Source organism: Erpetoichthys calabaricus, chromosome 3 (assembly GCF_900747795.2).
Source record: "Erpetoichthys calabaricus chromosome 3, fErpCal1.3, whole genome shotgun sequence".
Classification (NCBI taxonomy): Eukaryota; Metazoa; Chordata; class Cladistia; order Polypteriformes; family Polypteridae; genus Erpetoichthys; species Erpetoichthys calabaricus.
In genome coordinates this window covers 306,821,753-306,845,163 of record NC_041396.2, presented here as the reverse complement: position 1 = coordinate 306,845,163, position 23,411 = coordinate 306,821,753, and the positions used below count along the sequence as shown (strand labels likewise).

At 42.3% G+C, this 23,411-nt stretch overlaps 1 protein-coding gene across 1 annotated transcript in view; it reads right to left on the bottom strand.

Annotated features, from left to right (window-relative positions):
• The window catches only part of prim1 (DNA primase subunit 1), a 44,940-nt gene that overhangs the window by 9,435 nt on the left and 12,094 nt on the right, over positions 1-23,411 (bottom strand). The window contains exons 2-10 of the mRNA XM_051924788.1: positions 3,344-3,501; positions 2,391-2,497; positions 2,238-2,311; positions 2,020-2,156; positions 1,873-1,931; positions 1,594-1,723; positions 1,437-1,502; positions 1,151-1,283; positions 881-950 (exon numbers count right to left, since the gene is read on the bottom strand). Of these exons, the coding sequence (XP_051780748.1) occupies positions 881-950; positions 1,151-1,283; positions 1,437-1,502; positions 1,594-1,723; positions 1,873-1,931; positions 2,020-2,156; positions 2,238-2,311; positions 2,391-2,497; positions 3,344-3,501 (934 nt within the window). The remainder of the gene's footprint in view (positions 1-880; positions 951-1,150; positions 1,284-1,436; positions 1,503-1,593; positions 1,724-1,872; positions 1,932-2,019; positions 2,157-2,237; positions 2,312-2,390; positions 2,498-3,343; positions 3,502-23,411) is intronic.

Genomic DNA, 23,411 nt, shown 5'->3' with positions numbered 1-23,411 from the left:
CACACTTGGGGCAATTTAGAATCGCCAGTCCACCTAACCTGCATGTCTTTGGACTGTGGGAGGAAACCGGAGCACCCGGAGGAAACCCACGCAGACAGGACCCATGGCCACAGTGTTTGTTGAGATAAATTAAATAAAAATGGTAATTACAACTGAAATTACCTTCTCCTGGTGGACAGCCTGTCACACTGAGATACCATGACTGCCACAAAAGCATAAGAAACACCAAAGAACACCGGCTTGTTAGTTCATGTACAATGGGCCCAAGCTAATCTTAAAAATGAAGTGCCCCACTCAGGCATCTTACATTTCATACTTTTCTTATTAAAGCAAACAGCGATATTAGGTTATTAGAGTTTCAGCACTTGCTTCTCCCTGATGGTTAGCATCTTCAATATTATTATCTTGACATCAGGTTTTTGCATAATTTTCATTACATTATTAAAAACGAGAGATAATGATTAAGGGAAGCCCTGATAAATATTTATACAATCAGAAAGGCGACACATAGGAGATGTTGGCTAGGGACAAAGACAGATTTCGGGAAAGTTATGGACACATGAGGATGCCACCTGTGACACTTGAGTGGCATTCTGAACTCAAGCTCTGTGACGTAACCCGTCTTACACGTGAGAAGCTTAACAGGTCTGGACGCTGCAAAAGGAAATGAAGGCAAGCAGCAAAGAAACCACACAATCAGAAAAGGATTAACCAGGATGAAACTTTTTGGTTTAAAAGAAGGAGCCAAAACCTAAAGTTTTGCCAAACAGAGCAGCAGAGATCACTTACAGCTAGAAAATAAAACATCTCGTCAGTGCACGTCTAGAGCTGCAGCCAGGACACCTGACATGCAGGTGAACGTGAGAAGCCTTGGTCATACCTTATGGTGGGAACTGCGAAGGGATCAAACTGGTCCAGCTGTCTTGTGTCAATGGGCACAGAAATTCTACCTAATTGGTAAAGAGAGAACAAAGGGGGGGATTTACCAGTCCTGATATGGCTCGGGACACTTTTCAGTGATGGCCTTGGGTGAGGAAGCCAAGCCACAAGTGTTATATCATCGTAAGTTTAAAATAGGATAACATGTAAAAACAGCCATGGCACAAAGAAGGACCTGGCACAAGCAACTCTACATAATGGGATAGGTCACCTGTTTTGGGGTGGACGCTGAAGGGGCTCTTGAGAAGGTGATTAACACCCTTGCTGACGTTGACATCGAGTCGTGGGTAACAATACTGCAGGACAATTTCGGAATCCAACAATGCACTGTTCTTCTGGCTTCCCTAGTTCCATGAAAGGAGAAGATTAAGGTGGAAAGAGAAAAACAATGTTAGTCTTTTAACTGCAAACAGGGTAATGGATGTTAATTTATGGCAAGTCAGTGTGTCACGCCACTCTACACATCTCCAGGCCTCCTTTAGACTTATGATAGACACCTGCTTCACCCTTTTCTTCAGGGACTCCCAGCGTTTCACAGATGTCTTATATTTCTGAAAATCACTCTGCAGCATGTCCCTTATCTGTGATTTTCTGTCAAGGGAAGCATATACCATTCAGAGAAAGAAAGTACATCACAACACAGCCAATTGATACACACGTCTCTAAAAGGATATCTTCCGGAAGTAATGCCAGAACATTCTCCACAGACTCTGGTCTCCCTAGGATATCCTGATCAATCAAGGCATAATCCTCAAAGTAGCTCATAATCAGGGACAGTGACTCCCTGTGAACAAAGGAGGAAGAGTGAGATGGACCAGAGGACTGGCAGAGGTGCATTTGTATATCAGAACCCAGTTGTCTGACACCATAGATGCTACGCACGACACAGCCCGACAGTAATGAAGTGCAACGTTAATACTGACAGGTACATACGTGATAAAGGGGTGAACCGGAGTTGAAAGCTGAACCTTCTTAATTGTTTCACTACCACCCTATGTTAAACAGAGAGAAAAGTACATCAGGCAAGAGCCCACCTTGAAGGAGCCATGGAGGACAAATGTACTTGTAAAGAACAACTACCCGAATCAAACTGAGATATTCTGCCACAGCAGAGCGAGCTGACTGGGACAACTTCCTGGCGGCCTCATCACACACCCAGCAGTGGACACCTCTGCGGCCCGAGTACACCCAAAGCCTGTGCTCAAAGCCAAAATCCTCTGAGGAGCACAAAACAGAAAAGAAGAAACTTAGGGACAGCTGAGGAGATAGAAGTGTGACATCCACTGGTCAGGACGTACCTTTCAGAGCCCTGTCCAGTACTCTGACGGCAATCTTCATCAATGTCCAGCACTTGTGGCAGATATCAGCAGAGCTGCAAGTGAAGTAGAGGTCCACATTTAATACACCGTGGAGAGAACTACATCTGACAGAGTCTCTACTGACACACTCACCTGCAACAGCTCCTCACATCATCATAGTCCGTCATGTCAATGTCAAAGACTAGCTCTTTCTCCTGTGCCTGGAAGCTTCCCGATTTCACAGCATTATGCTGGTTTGGCTGTTGAACAAAACTTGAGTTTAGTCATGAGCAGCTATCATAGGCACCAGGCATGGGATGGCGTTCCGGCCAGGATAACTCAAGATACCCAACCCGGTCGTGAGGCCAGTTTAATGGCAGGACAGAGAAACAGAGAGGCCAATCGCATGGACTGTTCCTCCGAAACAATTAGTGGCAGTCTGGCAGGACCACGGTGCCTGCATGGATACCCGCTGGGCAGACTGGGAAATGCAGTCCCGTTAGACAGACCTGCTGTAATTCCATGGGTGTTGCCAGGGGGGGAACTTCTGCCCAGACCCGGAAGTGCTTACAGCCTGTAGTGAGGCAACACTGGAAGTACACCTGGGTTTGGCATGAAGGAAGCTCCTCAACCTCATTCAGGCAAGATGAAGTCAGGAGAGCAGCGGAACAACAATTACCTGGATGACTGAAAGAACATGAAGAAAGAGAGGAAGGAAGACAGAATAAGAGGAATTGTGACTGTGTGTATTTATGAATAACCTGTGAAGGTATTTCCTAAAATACGTTATTATCTGAACCTTAGACTTATGTTGGAGGGTCTGGGAGCTCAGTGGCGTCCCCTATGGGTCTTAAAGCACAAATGGACAGTAGAACCTGGTCCTCTCTTAGTATGGAAACACACACACACACACATACACATACACTAACTTTCACTGGCATTTGGCATGAAAAAAACATACAATGGGGAAGGTGAACAGAAAAGCAGAGATGAGCAGCAGGTGGTGGTGGTGGTGCAAGAGCAGGTTATGTACCATCAAAAGTGGTCAGATGGATATGAGCTACTCGCTGACTCGATACCAGGAAAACTGAACATGCGAGACTAACCCGATGAGAGTAGACCGCTCCAATGTCGATCTTGTATGGGCACATTTTCTGCATCTCCTTCTCCAACTCGCTCTGATTGCTGAAACACTGGTACCGCACGTAGATGTCATCTTTAAGGGTAAAGGAGAACTCCCGATTCTGGAAATAGTTCTTGGTAACTAGAGGTAAAGAAACAAAAACAACTATGAAACCTGACATACAAAAATTAAAACTAAACAACATTTACACACAGCAGCAAACACACGCCAACAAATAAAACCAATCTGTGCCACCTGGTGCTTGCTCTGCCACAGGCCATATTGGACTTGTACTGAAAGAACAAAAAACACACCAACTGTAGAATTTGGGGACTTGATCCAGGCTTTCAGCTCCATCCAACATGAGCCGAGTGTTCAAGAACACTGACACTATTTGCTTACCTCTGTGGAAGTATAAGAGGAGATCAACTAAAGCCAGTGTCGCAATACATGGCTTCTAGTCAGATGATGGCAGTTACTGATCTCATTGCCAGAGCTTGTCAATTATCACGACTAGCAATGGCTGAGCATGTCATATTAAACATTTTTTTTAAAAAAATCCATAGAATTGCACAGGTCTGGTCAGGTTGGAGACCCTGCACCGGTGCAGGGCTTTGCTGTATCCACCACATGACGAAACAGCTTGGGATCCTGGTTTGCAACCCCCCACCAGGGCAGACATGCGGTCCAGTCCCACCCTCTATCTACTGCAGCCAGGTGTTAGGTGTGCGGCCCCTTAGCCTGGTCCAGTCACTTGGGTCCTGAGAGCTGGATCACCCTTGGGGAATCGCACCACATGGCCGCAGAGTCATAACTGACACTCCCTCATAATGCAGGTACTACATGAGCAACACAGAATTGCACGCTCACTGCTTTATCGGACAGCCAATAGCGGGCTACAAGCTGATGTTGTATAAATTATTTACAGGTCACGTTAGGCGAGTTCAGCCACAGTCTCTCCCCTTTCTCCCATACCATTATTCTGTTGTGGCACATACATCACAGGACATCACACACATGAGCCTATCTTGTTTGTGAGGTCTAAAACACAGCATTCCTTATTACTCGTAGCTGCATCATACGCATTGTAATTTCAGGAGTGTATTGATTCTCAGCTCACATGCAGACACAAGCGCACCCCTACGACTTAAGGCAAAATTAACCCAGCTGCCCAAGGTGCTTGGTACATCAGACCACACCACAGTAACGACCTTCACCATCCTAAGATTAAGTACATGAAGTCTACAACTGAAGATTGCTGGAAAAGCTGTGTAATGTAGCACAGCCGACTTTAGGGCTAAAGGAAGAGGTGTAGCAAATCGACAAACGTACAATTCCTCTAGTATGCCTTGAGGGGGAGCCGTGATGTTCATCGGCAACAGCATTTGTTTTAGACTCTTGGCTTACTGGTGGTGAGTTACCATCATGCTATAATCTTCTCATCCTGCTTCTCCTGATAATTTAGCTCCATTGAAAACCAGGACTGTTCCATCCAGCCACCCACACTTGTCCATTGTTCACTCCCCGGCTTAGATCTATGAAAGCCGCCATCCTGTGCCTCGAGCACCTTTGAGATCACTAGACGCTCGCACATTGTCTGGCCTACGCAGATCACATTGAATAATACAGACCTTCTTTTTTATGCTACTAGGCGAGCCCAGTTTTCTAGTATTTTAAATGAAGGCTGCAACAAACCCACCATTATTAGGCTCTTGCACCCTCGAGCTTCTGTGCAATGCAGGCAGGCTCTGTTGCTGTGTGTAAGGAGTGGTTTTGTTTAATTAGTCCCTAAACAGAAGTCATCTATCTATCTATATCTATATATCATATACAGTGGGGCAAAAAAGTATTTAGTCAGCCACCATTTGTGCAAGTTCTCCCACTTAAAAAGACGAGAGAGGCCTGTAATTTTCATCATAGGTAGACCTCAACTATGAGAGACAAAATGAGAAAAAAAAATCCAGAAAATCACATTGTCTAATTTTTGAAGAAGTTATTTGCAAATTATGGTGGAAAAAAAGTATTTGGTCAATAACAAAAGTTCATCTCAATACTTTGTTATATACCCTTTGTTGGCAATGACAGAGGTCAAACGTTTTCTGTAAGTCTTCACAAGGTTTTCACACACTGTTGCTGGTATTTTGGCCCATTCCTCCATGCAGATCTCCTCTAGAGCAGTGATGTTTTTGGGGCTGTCACTGGACAACACCGACTTTCATCTCCCTCCAAAGATTTTCTATGGGGTTGAGATCTGGAGACTGGCTAGGCCACTCCAGGACCTTGAAATGCTTCTTACAAAGCCACTCCTTCGTTACCCGGGCGGTGTGTTTGGGATCACTGTCATGCTGAAAGACCCAGCCACGTTTCATCTTCAATGCCCTTGCTGATGGAAGGAGGTTTTCACTCAAAATCTGACGATACATGGCCCCATTCATTCTTTCCTTTACACAGATCAGTCGTCCTGGTCCCTTTGCAGAAAAACAGCCCCAAAGCATGATGTGTCCACCCCCGTGCTTTACAGAAGGTATGGTGTTCTTTGGATGCAACTCAGCATTCTTTCTCCTCCAAACATGACAAGTAGAGTTTTTTCATCTGACCATATGACATTCTCCCAATCCTCTTGTGGATCATCCAAATGCTCTCTAGCAAACTTCAGATGGGCCTGCACATGTACTGGCTTAAGCAGGGGGACACGTCTGGCACTGCAGGATTTGAGTCCCTGGCGGCATAGTGTGTTACTGATGGTAGCCTTTGTTACTTTGGTCCCAGCTCTCTGCAGGTCATTCACTAGGTCCCCCCCGTGTGGTTCTGGGATTTTTGCTCACTGTTCTTGTGATCATTTTGACCCCACGGGGTGAGATCTTGCGTGGAGCCCCAGATCGAGGGAGATTATCAGTGGTCTTGTATGTCTTCCATTTTCTAATAATTGCTCCCACAGTTGATTTCTTCACACCAAGCTGCTTACCTATTGCAGATTCAGTCTTCCCAGCCTGGTGCAGGTCTACAATTTTGTTTCTGGTGTCCTTTGACAGCTCTTTGGTCTTGGCCATAGTGGAGTTTGGAGTGTGACTGTTTGAGGTTGTGGACAGGTGTCTTTTATATTGATAATGAGTTCAAACAGGTGCCATTAATACAGGTAACGAGTGGAGGACAGAGGAGCCTCTTACAGAAGAAGTTACAGGTCTGGGAGAGCCAGAAATCTTACTTGTCTGTAGGTGACCAAATACTTATTTTCCACCATAATTTGCAAATAAATTCTTTAAAAATCAGACAATGTGATTTTCTGGATTTTTTTTTTCATTTTGTCTCTCATAGTTATGAGCTATACCTATGATGAAAATTACAGGCCTCTCTCATCTTTTTAAGTGGGAGAACTTGCACAATTGGTGGCTGACTAAATACTTTTTTGCCCCACTGTATATATATCATATATATATATCTATATATATATATATATCTGGAAGAGAAGGTCTGTGATACGGTTTGCATATTTGCAGTTGGAGATCCACAAAGGGAGAAAAAACGAATCACGTATCATAAAATAGTTTTATTCCTGAGCTTTCAACCCCTATCAGGGGTCTTCATCAGAGGATAATGCTTAGACTTACAAGAATCAAAGGCAATATATAGCAACACATTCAGTATTGGGGGGGGGGGGTGGGTGGCGGTGACTAAGTCAGCATGATCAAGGGGGGGGGGGTGGGTGGTTTAATTAATGTGCATATGTCCTTCTTAAGTTGGCATATGCTGGGTTTATGTCCAAGTGTCTGTTGATGGCGTTTTCATCTGATAGCCAAGACTCGGCCAACTCTCTGGCGCTTTTTGTACTGGCCTTAAATTTTACTTTTACGTTGTCCCAGGAGTCTACACAGCAGACGCCAAAGGAATCAGCACACAATCGACGTAAATCAGAACCCCCAACCCAACTGGCATTCACTCCCGTATCACCATAATGTGTCAGAAGGCACGGCACGCACCCTGACCAAGTGGGGCATCAAAATAGCACATAAACCCACCAACAATCTGCGCATGGTCCTGTTTAATGCTAAAAACAAGAAATCGACAGCCGAAACATGAAACTCAGTTTATAGTATTCCATGCAGTTCTTGCTCAGCTGTATACATAGGACAAACGTCAAAAAAAATCTCAACACGTGTACAGGAACATCGCAACGCCATCAGAAGAAAGGACGCACTATCTTTGATATATGCACATACTAAATCGACAGGACACACATTCAACTGGGACAACGTAAAAGTAAAATTTAAGGCCAGTACAAAAAGCGCCAGAGAGTTGGCCGAGTCTTGGCTATCAGATGAAAACGCCATCAACAGACACTTGGACATAAACCCAGCATATGCCAACTTAAGAAGGACATATGCACATTAATTAAACGATACACCCCCTCCCCCCCTTGATCATACGGACTTAGTCACCGCCACCCACCCCCCCCCCCCCCAATACTGAATGTGTTGCTATATATTGCCTTTGATTCTTGCAAGTCTAAGCATTATCCTCTGATGAAGACCCCTGATAGGGGTTGAAAGCTCAGGAATAAAACTATTTTATGATATGTGATTCGTTTTTTCTCCCTTTGTGGATCTCCAACTGCAAATATATCTATATATCTATATCTATATCTATATATATATATATATATATATATATAAATAATTCAACGTCTGTTTGTTTGCTTTTCACGACAGAACTACCCAATGGATTTAGATCATTTGCTTGAACATTCCAGTTAATTTAGCAACTTCTCTCATCATGCTAAGTATCACAGTTCACTTGAGGTAACGATTTATTTGTGCAAATCCGAGAGACATGCAGCGAGCCAAGGGGAGGTGGGAGGGGCCTTCCTCACTCACTCACTCGCCAGCTTCAGGGCGTGTTCCTTAACTCCACTTAGTAAGTGAATGAAAGAACTACTTAATGGATTTAATGCACTAATGTGTGTTGTAATGTAAACAATATTCTGATATCCTCCAATGAAATAAACTCCACTGTAATTCTGTTGTTAGACTTAAGCACAGCATTTGACACCATTGACCATTCTGTTTTACTGCACAGGCTAGAAAATGATGTTGGGCTCACAGGCATCGTACTCGCTTGGTTTAGTTCTTATTTATCAAATCGATTCCAATACGTACAGAAATGTGCTGACAGGACTCCATCATTACACACAGAAGTGAGATATGGTGTCCTGCAGTGCTCAGTACTGGGACTGTCACTGTTTTCACTTTACAAGCTGGGATCTCTCATTAGATGTCAATTTTCACTCGTATGCAGATGACACCCAGTTATACCTTTCTTTTAGATCAAATGAAGTTTCTCCAATGTTGTCTTTATTTAGTTGTGTTAGTAAATTAAATGAGTGGATAGATGAGAACTACCAATCTTTAAACAGAGATGTTAATTATTGGAGGGAATGACGCTGATCACAACTATATTTTGTCATTATTTAACTCAGTTGGAATCCCAATTAATTTCACTGAATCAGCCCGCAATCTCGTTGTTATCTTTGACTCTAGCAGGTCATTTAAAGCACATATTACAAAGTTGTCCAAATCAGGTTTCTTCCATCTTAAAAATGTTAGGAAATCAAGGTGCTTTCTAAATAAACAGGATTCTGAGAAATTAATTCCTGCATTTATCTCTAGTAGGATTGACTACTGCAATGCGGTGTTCACTGGATGTTCAAACTGTTCTTTATTCAGCCTTCAGTTAATCCAAAATGCTGCTGCAAGAATTACTACAAGAACAAGAAAATACGAACATATAACTACAGTTCTTAAATCCTTACACCTGCTCACGGTTAAATTTAGGGAAGATTTCAAAATTCTCCTTTTAACATATAAAGCCTGAAATAGCTGAGGTCCGGCTTATTTATCTGAATTTATCATGACTTTCAAACCTGCGTGCACATTAAGATCTCAAGGTGCCGGTCTGCTTATGATTCCAAGGATTAATAAAATAACAGTGGGAGGTCAAGCTTTCAGTTACAGGACACCCCCTAAACTGTGGAGTGGTCTGCCTGCTACTATAAGAGATGCCCCTTCAGTCTCAGCTTTTAAATCCCGGCTGAAGACTCACGACTTCAGTTTAGCACACCCTGACTAGAGCTGCTGATTAACTGTACAGACTGCATCTCTGTTGTTAGTCATTAGCACTAAAACATAAGTAATATGACAGTTAGAATTTGTTAGTAACCCTCTTCTATTCTGTTTCTCCTCACGGTACTCAAATGTGCCACTTGGTGCCACTGCCCACCTGCCAAGTTGTTTTGCCTGTCTAAGGTAAAGTCATCTCTGATGGAAGATCGCAGGAATCGTCGGTTAGAGGGGTCCTTTCATTGGATTGGCTGGCCCAGCGCTGTTTCAGCTGTGGAATGGCCAATAGGGGGAGGCAGCTTGATACTGTTAAATTCTGCTTATTGCACTATTATATTGTATTGAGGATGATTTGTGTTCTGTTCTGTGTATTGTATTGTATTGTATCGACACCCCCTTCTTTTTGACACCCACTGCACACTCAACCTACCTGGAAAGGGGTCTCTCTTTGAACTGCCATTCCCGAGGTTTCTTCCATATTTTTTTTTGGGAGTTTTTCCTTGTCTTTTAGAGAGCCAAAGCTGGGGGGCTGTCAAAAGGCAGGACCAGTTAAAGCCCACTGCAGGACTTCTTGTGTGATTTTGGGCTACCAAAAAATAAACTCTATTGTATTGTATTTAAACTGGATTTTTTCCTAGAATTTACTTGAACATTCCGGTTGATTTTGTGACTTCTCTCATCGTGCTAAGAATCTTAATTCACTTGCAGGAGCGGTTTAATCTCGCTAATCCGAGACAGAGGCCGAGGGGAGGTGGAAGCGTGACGTCAGGAGTGGGGAGCTGGACGGGGCCCTCCTCACTGTCCTGTTTCACTACTATGTGAGCGGAGCCATGGGGGGCAGCTAGTAGCATATAAACAACTCCCATTCTGTCCTTCATCAGTCTCTTTTGTTGCTCACCTCCCACTGATCCTGTGTACATTCATGAACTAACCATAAAATTATTAATAATCCACCAGCATCACTAAAGGGATATTCCTCCTAAAGTAATCTTTTTTTAAACTAACTTCTTTGTGTTTGTGGCGATAGTCACAAAACAAAATGAATTTCATGGAGAGTGTGTATAATAAGCTTGAATGGGAGGTGGTGGTCTTTGATTTGGAGAAGGCCTACAATACAGTGGCACGTCAACATGTCTAGAGCCGCATGAGAAAGAAAGAAGGACCAGAGAAATGTGCGAGGATTGTCCAGGATGTGTAGGAGGGAGTGAGGACTCGGCTTAAAAGCAGTGCTGGGAAAACAGACTAGATCCCAGTTTGAGGAGATCTGCACCAGGGGTCTTCCTGATGTCCTTACTCTTTGATTTGCTATTTATATCTGCTATGATGAATTGATGAATTATAAGGGGGTATTGTTTGGGGATTGAGTGGGGTGCTTATTGTGGAAACAAAACCTCAGGCAGGTGAATCAATGGGGAAAATAAACCTCTGGGGGTGAGGAGGGAGGGACTGGGGTCCACCGATGATTTTAAAAGAGAAAGTCAGACACAGTCAGTCAGAGTTCCAGAGAGCCCGGCCAACTGGCTGCCCACCCTGTTTGGTTATGCCCCAGTAGTCTCTGTGTTGGGGTGTCTAATGTCAGGACAGAATCTTTACATCTGCAGATTCTAAGACTGGAGTTCTTCCCATGGACTGGAAAATGACCAACTAAAAGTAGGTAAGTGCTGGTCAGGTTTTTGTCAGGCCGATACCAATCAATCACTGTGCCACGTTACTGGATTGGCCAATTCTGATGCCAATTTGTTTTTCTTTATTGTTTTAAAAAAACCTTTACTCCTGCATGAATAGATAATAAGAAGCCATATGTTCTACATTAAACTGTTACCTTTGGTACCATGGCTGTCCGTTTGTCTGTCTATGATTTTGAATCACCTGTAGCTCGCAAACCGTTGGAACTATTGACCTGAAATTTGGTATACATATACTATGTGATGTCTACTGTCCGCTTTCGGGGTGATGATTGACCTCCAAGATTATTCCTCTTTTTAGTTTATTGTAGAATCAACTCTCAGCAGTGCGGTGCATGCGTATGGGTGCCGTTCTCATTCCCTCCCACCTGCGCCATCACTTCCTCTACCTCTTCATATCTTAAATCATTCTTGAGGCTGATTGAAGACTTAAGTGCCAACTTAAGTGAAAAATTAAGGAAAAACGTATTAAGTAATTGCAACACAAACAAGTTCTAACGCGAAAAGATGCCGACGGAAGAAGAGAAGAAGCGACCCGCTAGGGTGGAGGACAGAAGAGCTACTTAGGAAGGAACAAGTGCATTAACCTCTGAGCAAACGAATGATAAACGTACAGAGAAAGAAAAGGGATGAAAACTAGGAAGGCTCAAGTCAAGTGTATTCGTGCAGTGCGCCATTCTTCTTCTTCTTCTTTCAGCTGCTCCTGTTAGGGGCCGTCACAGCGGATCATCTTCTTCCAGATCTTTCTGTCCTCGTCATCTTGTTCTGTTACACCCATCACCTGCATGTCCTCTCTCAGCACATCCATAAACCTTCTCTTAGACCTTCCTCTTCTCCTCTTACCTGTCAGCTCTATCCTTAGTACCCTTCTCCAAATATACTCAGCATCTCTCCTCTGCACATGTCCAAACCAACGCAATCTCGCCTCTCTGACTTTGTCTTCTAATCGTCCAACCTGAGCTGACCCTCTAATGTCCTCATTTCTAATCCTATCCAGTTTTTCCACGTTAAAACTGATTAAGTTAGTTTTTGTGTTGCAATTACTTAGTACTATTTCTTTAATTTTTCACTTAATCTGGCACTTCAGTCTTCTATCTGCCTCAAGAATGATTAGCGAAGGTGGTAGGGAATGAGAACGGCGCCTGTACGCATATGCCGCACGGCCGCCCTGTTGCACGCTGCTGAGAGTTGATTCTACAATAAAATAAAATAAAAATAGTAATAAAATCATCACCCCGAAAGAGGATAGTAGACCTCACGTATTATATGTGGACCAAATTTCAAGTCAATAGGTGAAACGGTTTGCAAGCTACAGGTGATTTAAAACCCTGGACAGACAAACGAACAGCCACGGTAGCGTATTATAGAAGAAAATATATTAGTAAACCTTCAAACTAATGTGCAGTTAAAGTCTCAACAGCATTTCTGGAGCTTAGTAGAGCCTGATAACTAGAAGAATCTCAAAATGTCTGTTTTGTTTGGGTCTCCATACCTCTGTGAGTCTGACATGAATGTCATGAAATCAAAGTTCAGAACACGACTGACTGATGGACATTTAAATGACTCCGTCAGAGTAGGCCTGTGCGATATATCGAGTGGCACAATATGAACAATATTTTTTAATGCATCGTTTGAAAACAAACCTATTGCAATATATTATGCAATATGTTTTATTAAACACTACAAGTGTGTAGTGCGTTATTTCTGCTAATTGGAGCACATCCTAAATGCAGTCATTGCGATTAAACCCCACCTCCTGCTAATCTTAAACAGTAACAACAATGGCTGAGATGGAGGCAGAAACGAGTACGGCTATCAGCGATGATTTAGTGCCAAAAAAAGGTACAAATGTGACTTCTGTTGTTTGGAAATGGTTTGGCTTTAGACCAAATGATACAGAACAAAAGACAGTTATATGTAAACTTTGTAAGAGAGAAGTAGGAACGAAGAGCGGCAACACCTCGAACCTCTTCTGTCATTTGAAAACAAAACACGTTACGAAGTACGAAGAATGTATTAGACTTCGCGAGAACTCTGCTCAAAACGCAACGAAACACATCCCTGCCGCAAAACAAATCACGCTGGCGGCAACGTTCTCTCGTTGCATACCCTATGAAAAAACAAGCCCCAAATGGAAGGAAATAACAGCTGCAGTAACATACCACATTGCAAAAGATATGGTCCCTGTTGCCACTGTCGAAAAACACGGATTTCAGAAACTACTGAGAACGATTGATCCCAAATATGTAATTCCCAGTCGGAAATACTTTGCCGAAGAAGCGCTGCCCAAATTATACAACGAGGTAAAGGAGAAAATTCTGAATCAGCTTCAGAGCGTTCGCCAGTTCTCCACCACATCCGATTTGTGGACTAATCGTACCATGCAACCATACATAAGCCTTTTATTGAAAACTGGGAGATAAGAAGCCTTTGTCTTCAGACAGGATTTGCACCAGATGACCATACCGGAGAAATGATTGCACGGGGGCTCAAAGATGCTCTTAAGTCATGGAAATTAGACGACGCGCGACAAGTGTGCATTACCACGGATAACGCTGCAAATGTGATTAAAGCCGTTGATCTGAACAAATGGAAGAGACTACAGTGCTTTGGTCACCGGCTGAATCTGGCGATTGGTATGGCGTGTGTGTGCGTGCTAGTAATGTGTCGATCACGAACGAAACGGTTCTTTGAGCCAGCTCATTTTAGTGAACGGCGGGAGCCGATTCCCGTTTTTTGGAACCGATGTCTGTGTAGTGTTTGTAGCGAAACACTAAGTGCAAACATCTAATCATGGGTCAGAACACTGCTAAATTAGACTGAATTATAAAAGGCTGGAGTGGGAAAATGAAGAGGCGTTTAGGAGCCGAAAGAGACGATTCTTAGTGAGCTGGGCAAAATGATCCGGCTCACTAAAAAGAGCCGAAATGCCCATCACTAGTGCGTGCGTGTATGAGAAATGTTTGAAAATATATAATAACACGTAATAAATACAAGAAATTTGTAATAATAAACATAAAGTGTGTGTGTGCACGTATGAGAAATATGTTAAATTAAATAATAAATATGCTAAGAAATAGTAAATAAACGTAAATAATAATGTGTATGAGAAATATTATTAATTAATAATTTTTATTTTATTTATTTTCATTGTAATCATTCCATACAAACAGATAAATTTATAACCCAACAAATTTGAAGACTAATCAAACCCCACCCCTGAGAAGGAGAGCTTAGCTAAAGGAAAATTGCTTAAGGCTTTTTAATAAGGCAACATTAAACAAAAGAAAGGGAGAAGTAAATATCTATGTAAATAAGAGATGGAGAAGGGAGTTAAATGCGGTAATAGTTATTTCTCTTATTCTAAAATAATATTGATTAAATCCTGCCAGGTTTTGAAAAAATTTTGTTCAGATCCTCTAACTGAGAATTTGATTTTTTCCAATTTCAAATAATATAAAACATCGGTTTCCCACTGACTTATAAGAGGAGAATTAGGATTCTTCCAATTTAACAAAATAAGTCTGCATGCCAAAAGTGTAGTGAATGCAATCACCGTTTGCTTGTCCTTCTCCAATTCAAGTCCATCTGGAAGAACACCAAACACAGTTGTTAATGGGTTAGGAGGGATTGTGATACCAAGGCTGTCTGAGAGGCACTTCAAAATTTTTGTCCAAAATGATGTTAGTTTAGTGCAGGCCCAAAACATGTAAATGTTATTAATTAATAATAATGTAAATAATTAAAAAGACTGTAATTTGTGTTTGGTTTTAGAGAGAAGAATGAGAGATCCCCGCACTGAACGGGCAATTGGTGTATGCAAAAGAATTGTTGCATGTTTTTCCTTCAGCTGGAAAAAAAGAAGGGATTTGACCGCAACACAGAAAGAACTCAATCTGCCTTCCCATCAGCTCATAACAGAATCCCCTACAAGATGGGGGTCAAGGGCAGCAATGATACAGAGAGTGCTGGAACAAGAGAGGGCCATCACCCAAGTTCTCTCATCTGACAAGAAAACCAGACATCTGGCACTTACATGGCAGGACATAGATGTACTAGAGTCAACTGATAAAGCTATTCAGCCCCTCCTGGAATTTACAGATGCACTCTCAGCTCAGTCCTATGTTACAGTCTCCTATGTTAAGCCAGTGCTACACCTTTTTCAAACCAGCATCTTGGCTCACCAGCCAGAAGACACAGAGCTCACTATGTCAATTAAGACAAAAACTCTTCATTATCTGAGAGAGAAATTTGATGACCCTGCCACCCAGCAACTACTAGATTTTGCTTCTTTTTTGGATCCACGTTTCAAAAGATCACACATTCCTGAGGAAAAGTATGAAGAGGTCAAACACAGAGTTGTGTCTGAAGTGGAGACCCTTCAACATGATGAGACCAGTGCCCAGCCTGACTTAGCTGGGGAACTTTCAGAAGCAGCTGAAGCATCACCACCACCGGCCAAAAAGGAGAAGCGAAGCCTTGGTAGCTTCTTTAAGAGGCCAACATCTTTATCGGCATTGTCTGACAGAGATAAAATTGAAGCTGAACTTTCAACCTACCTACAAGCAGCTGAAATTGACACTGAGACAAACCCACTTGCATGGTGGAAAGAGCATGAACCAATCTTTCCAACTCTCAGTCGCCTTGCAAAAAAATATCTCTGCATACAGGCCACTAGTTCACCCTCAGAAAGGGCATTTAGCACAGGTGGCAACATAGTAAACTGCCACAGGGCATCTTTAAAGCCAGAGGCAGTTGACAGACTTGTCTTTCTTGCACAAAATTTGTGAAATTGTGTTACCTGAATGCATGTTCTTGCCACACTTTATTTGTTTACAAAACCTAGCTTAAAAAGAGCATATTGAAACATTATTATTTTAAGTTTTTTTTCGGACAACTGGCTTTCTTGCGTAAATGTTTAGATGGGTTTCTTGCATTAATGAGTATATTTTGGTTTATGCCTATGATGTAAAGTTGGAAGTTTGCAATTACATGTAAATAACTAAAGAGCAATATAAATGTGTGGCTTCTTTTTTAAGTAATAATAGATAGGAAAAAAATATCGTTGCATATCGTATATTGACTTTTGGTCCAAAAATATCGCAATTTGAATTTTGAGCCATATCGCCCAGCCCTACGTCAGAGTGAACCAGAGTGGCTCCACTCCACCAGACACCTGCCTCTCTCGAGTCACTTGACTAACTAAACACCACATCACACACGCGACTGGACCTGTGACACAGTGACATGTGACAAAATGACAAATGAAGAAGTCAGACCTGTGTATCTGGAATTGCATTGTTTTGTGTTGACAGCATTCATGTTTTAATTCATTGGTGTGAGATACACTAGAAAATGCACACAAACATACAAAATGTACTTGCAGGTGAACTAAATATTTTTTTGTGATGTTTTAATGCAAAAATGTGAGTTGTGGACACCAACATTTTGTAAATGTTCAGGCAAAACAAGTGTGTTCAGTTTGTTTGGGTTGAAATAAGCTATGAGAAGAAACGTTAGAAAACACGATGAGCTCTCGGCCATTTTCATTTTGTAGAAGTAGCTCTCAGGGGGGAAAAAAAAAGGTTGGAGACCCCTGTTCTAAGGTACATAAACCCCTGGGTCTGGTTAGTTGAGTTATGCAGCAATTTGAACCTCTATCTACGTGCTTCTCTTTGTCTCAATCCAACTGTGGACATCACTCGCCTTGTAAGGGTCTTTAAAAGCTTTATTGTTTATTGATACCGTCTGCTATGTATTGCTTTGTAAATAATTCTTTATTGGCTTTGGTTCTACACCTGTATGTTTCTTTTGTATGTATTTCAGTTTACAACGAGGTACGTCCAGTAAAAGCCTTCAAGAAAGCTCACCCTTGTTGTTTTTATGTGGATGTGCCAAGTTGTTTAAGATCTCTGCCACCGCGTTGCACAGACAGCACGGAGTGAGGCAGAAAAATGCCAATGTCTCTTTCTATCTTGTATTTAATGTACTTAATTGTCAAGTGACACATCCGTCTGAAATCTTGCTGGTAATGAAACAAGCTAATTATCTGTGTGCAGCATCACACGGTATAGAATCCCATGTGCGGCTTTTAACATAAAAAACGGGCCATCCAAGATTCAAACAGAGAGACTAAAAGACATCCAAGACAACTAAGTCCTCCTCTGACACAGATGTTACCGTTACATTACAACACAGCGTTGTCCAAGGTGTATCAGCCTCCATGTTGTTCTCGGAGACTAAGGTGTTACATCCTGTGGGTCTACATTACATCCTGGGACACCCATGTGTTGCTCATGCTAAAGAGAGACAGGTCCTTGTGACGCTACAGCCTTACCGGGACACTAGTGCAGACAGGTACTGGACAGCAAGATTCTCAATACGGATTACGCACGAACCACAATGAGCAATATGCCAGCGAGTTTGCAACGAGAAAGAAAAAATACTTAACCAGGTTTTTGGACTTACCGGCAGATTGTTACTTTCGTTTTGTTTTCAGATGTTCCGTCATTTGTTTCAGGTACAAGCCTTGCGCGTGATATTCCACATTTACCGACCGGTGTTTTAAAAGTGGCCCCGAAGCTATACGTGCCTGGGAACAGTGGCGTAGCTCGGGGAGGGTGGAGGGGTCCGCTCCAGGCGGCACATTTTTGGGGGCAGCATTATTGGGCAAAAGGCTCAGAACACTTCATGTGTAATCAGCAGGGTTCGGAAAAATATCACTCATGAATGAATTCTCCACAAATGCTTCAAAAATCATTTTCAGACGGTCCTTCTGTGATGGCATCAGACACGGCAGTTGAAATGTATGAGTAGATAGATAGATAGATAGATAGATAGATAGATAGATAGATAGATAGATAGATAGATAGATAGATAGATAGATAATGTGTAAGGCACTATATAATAGATAGATAGATACTTTATTAATCCCAAGGGGAAATTCACAAATTCATTACACCGATAATAATTTCTAGAAAGATAAACAACTAATTCACAATGTATAATTTTGTTTCGTTAACAATTCGAATGCGTTCTCGCTCATCCCCACCTGTCACTTGTACACCACACTGGTTCTAGTTTTCGCAGCGTAATTATATTAAACTAATAACTGGAACACGGCTTATCAGTGCGTCTGTACAATATTCTTATCTAGTTGATGCTTATAAATAATTATATGTGAAAAAAATATTGCTGTTTCTCTATATATAAATAAATCTATACAAAATGTGTCTAAATTTTTTTCTATACGTCATTTTAATTTTCTATTTAAATAGGTTAACATATTCAGATACGTTGGAGGGCAGCAAATTGAAGCCCCGCCCCGAGTGGCGCGAACTTGAGCTATGCCACTGCCTGGGAAAGTCGAAAGACAGCTACAGGGGAGTCCATTTTGGATTAGTAGTAGTGTAGGTGTACCGTTGCATTTCCATTTGTATCTCAGTAACTTCGAGGTTAGGTATAAATGTGTATTTTTTTTGTTGTTTTGTTAGTGTTTAATTATGTGTATTTTGCTGTCAGATACTTTGATTTTTGCTCAACGTGTATGGCCCGAAATGCTATCTCCCTACGTTCAGGCAAGCTGACCACGGGAAGCTTTTATAAGTACAATTGTGGCTGCAAGAGGGGGAACAATCGTTCGGAGAGATTTGAGAAGGGGGGTTAGGGTGTGTGAGGTATGCCAGGCTAAGAGGTGCCTGGTGGCGGAGCTGTTGGTTGATGTTAAGGGGTGAGAACCAAAAACAGCTCCTGAGAATTTATTTTGAGGAGATACATTTTTGACATGGGCTAAAACAGTTTTATTTTAAGGCTGTTTATAACCTCACATGAACTAAAAGTGACTGCATATACATCAGGGTAAGAGCTTCTGTGTTTGACATATTCTATTTTTTCTTCTTTGCATTTTCATAGATTTGTTTTGTCACAGGATTATATTACACATATACAGTGCATCCTGAAAGTATTCCCAGCACATCACTTTTTCCACATTTTGTTATGTTGCAGCCTTATTCCAAAATGGATTAAATTCATTTTTTTCCTCAGAATTCCACACAACACCCCATAATGACAACCTGAAAAAAGCTTACTTGAGATTTTTGCAAATTTATTAAAAATAAAACAATTGAGAAAGCACATGTACATAAGTATTCACAGCCTTTGCCATGAAGCTCCAAACTGAGCTCAGGTGCCTCCTGTTTCCCCTGATCATCCTTGAGATGTTTCTGCAGCTTCATTGGAGTCCACCTGTGGTAAATTCAGTTGACTAGACATGATTTGGAAAGGCACACACCTGTCTATAGAAGGTCCCACAGTTGACAGTTCATGTCAGAGCACAAACCAAGCATGAAGTCAAAGGAATTGTCTGTAGACCTCTGAGACAGGATTGTCTCGAGGCACAAATCTGGGGAAGGTTACAGAAAAATTTCTGCTGCTTTGAAGGTCCCAATGAGCACAGTGGCCTCCATCATCCGTAAGTGGAAGAAGTTCAAAACCACCAGGACTCTTCCTAGAGCTGGCCGGCCATCTAAACTGAACGATCAGGGAGGTGACCAAGAACCCGGTGGTCACTCTGTCAGAGCTACAGAGGTCCTCTGTGGAGAGAGGAGAGCCTTCCAGAAGGACAACAATCTCTGCAGCAATCCACCAATCAGGCCTGTATGGTAGAGTGGCCAGACGGAAGCCACTCCTTAGTAAAAGGCACATGGCAGCCGCCTGGAGTTTGACAAAAGGCACCTGAAGGACTCTCAGACCATGAGAAAGAAAATTTTCTGGTCTGATGAGACAAAGATTGAACTCTTTGGTGTGAATGCCAGGCGTCACGTTTGGAGGAAACCAGGCACCGCTCATCACCAGGCCAATAGCATCCCTACAGTGAAGCATGGTGGTGGCAGCATCATGCTGTGGGGAACTGGGAGACTAGTCAGGATAAAGGGAAAGATGACTGCAGCAATGTACAGAGACATCCTGGATGAAAACCTGCTCCAGAGCGCTCTTGACCTCAGACTGGGGCGACGGTTCATCTTTCAGCAGGACAACGACCCTAAGCACACAGCCAAGATATCAAAGGAGTGGCTTCAGGACAACTCTGTGAATGTCCTTGAGTGGCACAGCCAGAGCCCAGACTTGAATCCGATTGAACATCTCTGGAGAGATCTTAACATGGCTGTGCACCGACGCTTCCCATCCAACCTGATGGAGCTTGAGAGGTGCTGCAAAGAGGAATGGGCGAAACTGGCTAAGGATAGGTGTGCCAAGCTTGTGGCATCATATTCAACAAGACTTGAGGCTGGAATTGCTGCCAAAGGGGCATCGACAAAGTATTGAGCAAAGGCTGGGAATACATATGGACATGGGATTTCTCAGTTTTTTTATTTGTAATAAATTTGCAAAAACCTCAAGTAAACTTTTTTCACGTTGTCATTATGGGGTGTTGTGTGTAGAATTCTGAGGAAAAAAATGAATTTAATCCATTATGGAATAAGGCTGTAACATAACAATATGTGGAAAAAGTGATGTGCTGGGAATACTTCTTGAAAGACGCAGTGTGCATGTAGAATTTCCGGCCAAGCAGGATTACATATGAAAGTGATAAATAAATCAGGCTTTCGGAATTTACGTACTATGGCCATGGCATCCTGATAGTTTTGTTGCATGTATCTTGGACTTCCTGGAAATGTGGATGGTAATCTGATCATTTTGCCTACACGTACATTGTTATTGTCAGCATTTGCTTGCAGTGCGTCTTATAGTTCGACGTGCAGATCTTGTTGATGTAATCTGAGATAGTTGAGATGTGCGCCCTCTCTGTTTTAACATACGCATCCACGACGTACTGTTGGAATAGTTTGCCACTGCAGTGCAAAATCCTAAATGTATTCCTCATTGCTAATCTGTACGTGTAAAATTGCCATTGAGTAAGCCTTATTTGCTTGGCGGTTCTTTTATCGGGAACATGTTGTAAATCTTTGTGCCAGCCAATGTCTCCGTAAGGGAATAAAAGTGGGAAAACCATAGGATCACAATTCATATTGAGCGTGGAAATCTGTTTACAGGAGTTACGTATGGGATAGATGCAAATGTCCCTTTTGGCAGGCAGTTCCCCATCTTCTCCGACGAAAATCGCTGCAACATCAGTGTGACATGTCGGGGCATTGTATCGTCATAAATCCTGCCTAGGGTTTTCCTTGAAAACCATTCGTACAGATGCTGTTGGATTGGACTGAGCGATTTCATGCATGTGTTTGTATGATTTAGCAAAGGGGTTGATGGTTCTGAGCATGGAATCTAGCTGGAAAAGTACATTTTCATTGCATGCAGAGTTTGCTTTATTTTGTAAGTGTACTTCATTAGATTGCGCTGTGTCATAAACATACAACTGTCCATATCCTGGAGAGGTAAAATGTTAGTGTATAGCGGAGAGATTTGGTGATCAATCTGCCCGTGTATTTTAAAACAGTATGGTCCGTGGCCAGGAGGTTGTGTTATCTGTGCACCCATGGAAGCAAACGCTAGAGAAGAGTTGTATTCTCGAATGTGTTCATGATCATTTTTACCTTCTGATGTTTGCTGTGTAAGAAGCTGTGGTAAAGACACAGGTAGCTCCCGCAAAGGTGGTAAAGCTACTTTACCGCTGTGGCAGCACCTCGAGTACTTGTTGGATGTACTACGCTCAGCAGGCCAGTATAGTGCATGACATGGAAGACGACGAATAGGAATCGAGAAATGCCGTGTCGGAGGGACCGGTTTTGAAGTGGAAGCAGGACGAACCAGAAGAGAAATATATACAAGAGATGATGTCATTTCAAACAGGTGATTGTAATCCTGATTTGTATCTACAAAAGGGTGAGTGTCTGAGGAGCAAAGATGGTTGGAGGATCTCCAGCCTGTCAGCTGATGTGTGACAAAATGACTGAAATGTTTAAACACAATGTTCCTCAAAAAAAGATTGGAAGGGATTTGCATATTTCTCTGTCTACGGTACATACTATCGTTACATGATTCAAGGAATCTGAAGGAATTTCAGTTTGTAAAGAGCACGGGTGCAAGTCTAAGCTGAACACCCGTGACCTCTGATCCCTCAGATGACAGTGCAACATTGATAGCTGATATAAGCACACGGCATGGCAAGGGATTAGTTTAGCAAACCTTTGTTAAGCACTACAATACGGAGTTCCATTCACACATGCCACTTCAAAGCTTCACTGTGCAAAAAAGCAGCCCTATGTTAGCCATATCCAGAAGTGGCATCGACTTGACATCGGCCTCAGAGACATCAGGGATGGACCATCACACAGTGGAAACTGGTATTGTGGTCAGACAAATCAGTAGTCCAGATCTTGTTTGGAAGAAATGAACGCCGTTTGCTCCAGACCAAAGATTAAAAGGACAATCCAGACTGTTATCAGCAACAAGTACAAAAGCCTGTGGGGTCCGTCATGGTATTGGGTTGTGTTAGTCCCCTCAGCAAAGGGCATTTATGCTTCAGTGATGGCAGAAAAGTACATTGAAATTTTAGAGCAACATATGCTGCGCTTTTCAGGGTCACCCATGCAGTTTTAAACAAGACAATGCAAAGCCACATTCTGTACACGTTACAAAGGCATGGCTACAGAAAAAGAGGGTCCGGATACTGGATTGGCCTGCCTGCAGTCCTGACCTGTCCCCAGTAGAGAATCTGTGGAGATTTCTGAAAAGAAAAATGCAACAATGATGACCCTGTAGTGTTGCACACCTTAGGACGTGTTTGCAGGAAGAATGGGCCAAAATAACACCTGAAACACGTCACTGCTTGGTATCCTCAGTCCCACAATGCGTTGTGAGAAGGAATGGCGACATCACAGAGTGCTGAATGCTTCACCATTCCAACTTTTTATGGAATGTGCTGCAGGTCTAAAATGCAGGAATGGAGGTCTATTGACAAATGTGATGACGCTGACTAGACAAAACATCAAAAATCTTGGATTCACACTGTCAGCAATGAAATAAAAGTAAATTTAACAATCACTGCATTTTTTTTACTTTCTCGTATACAAGGTAGAGAGGGGGAAAGTATTGGAATCGTCCAAAACTTCAATGTCGAGATTTTGATGAATCTCAATGTTTTAGACCTCCCCAAGTCCAAAAATACCATTTAAGGAATTATGTCTGTGTGTGTGTTTGCGTTTAAACACAATAACTTAAGTGCGGTTTCACTCACGTCAACCAAATTTTGCATACAAGTATTAAGGTACAAAATGTAGATTTCGATAAACTT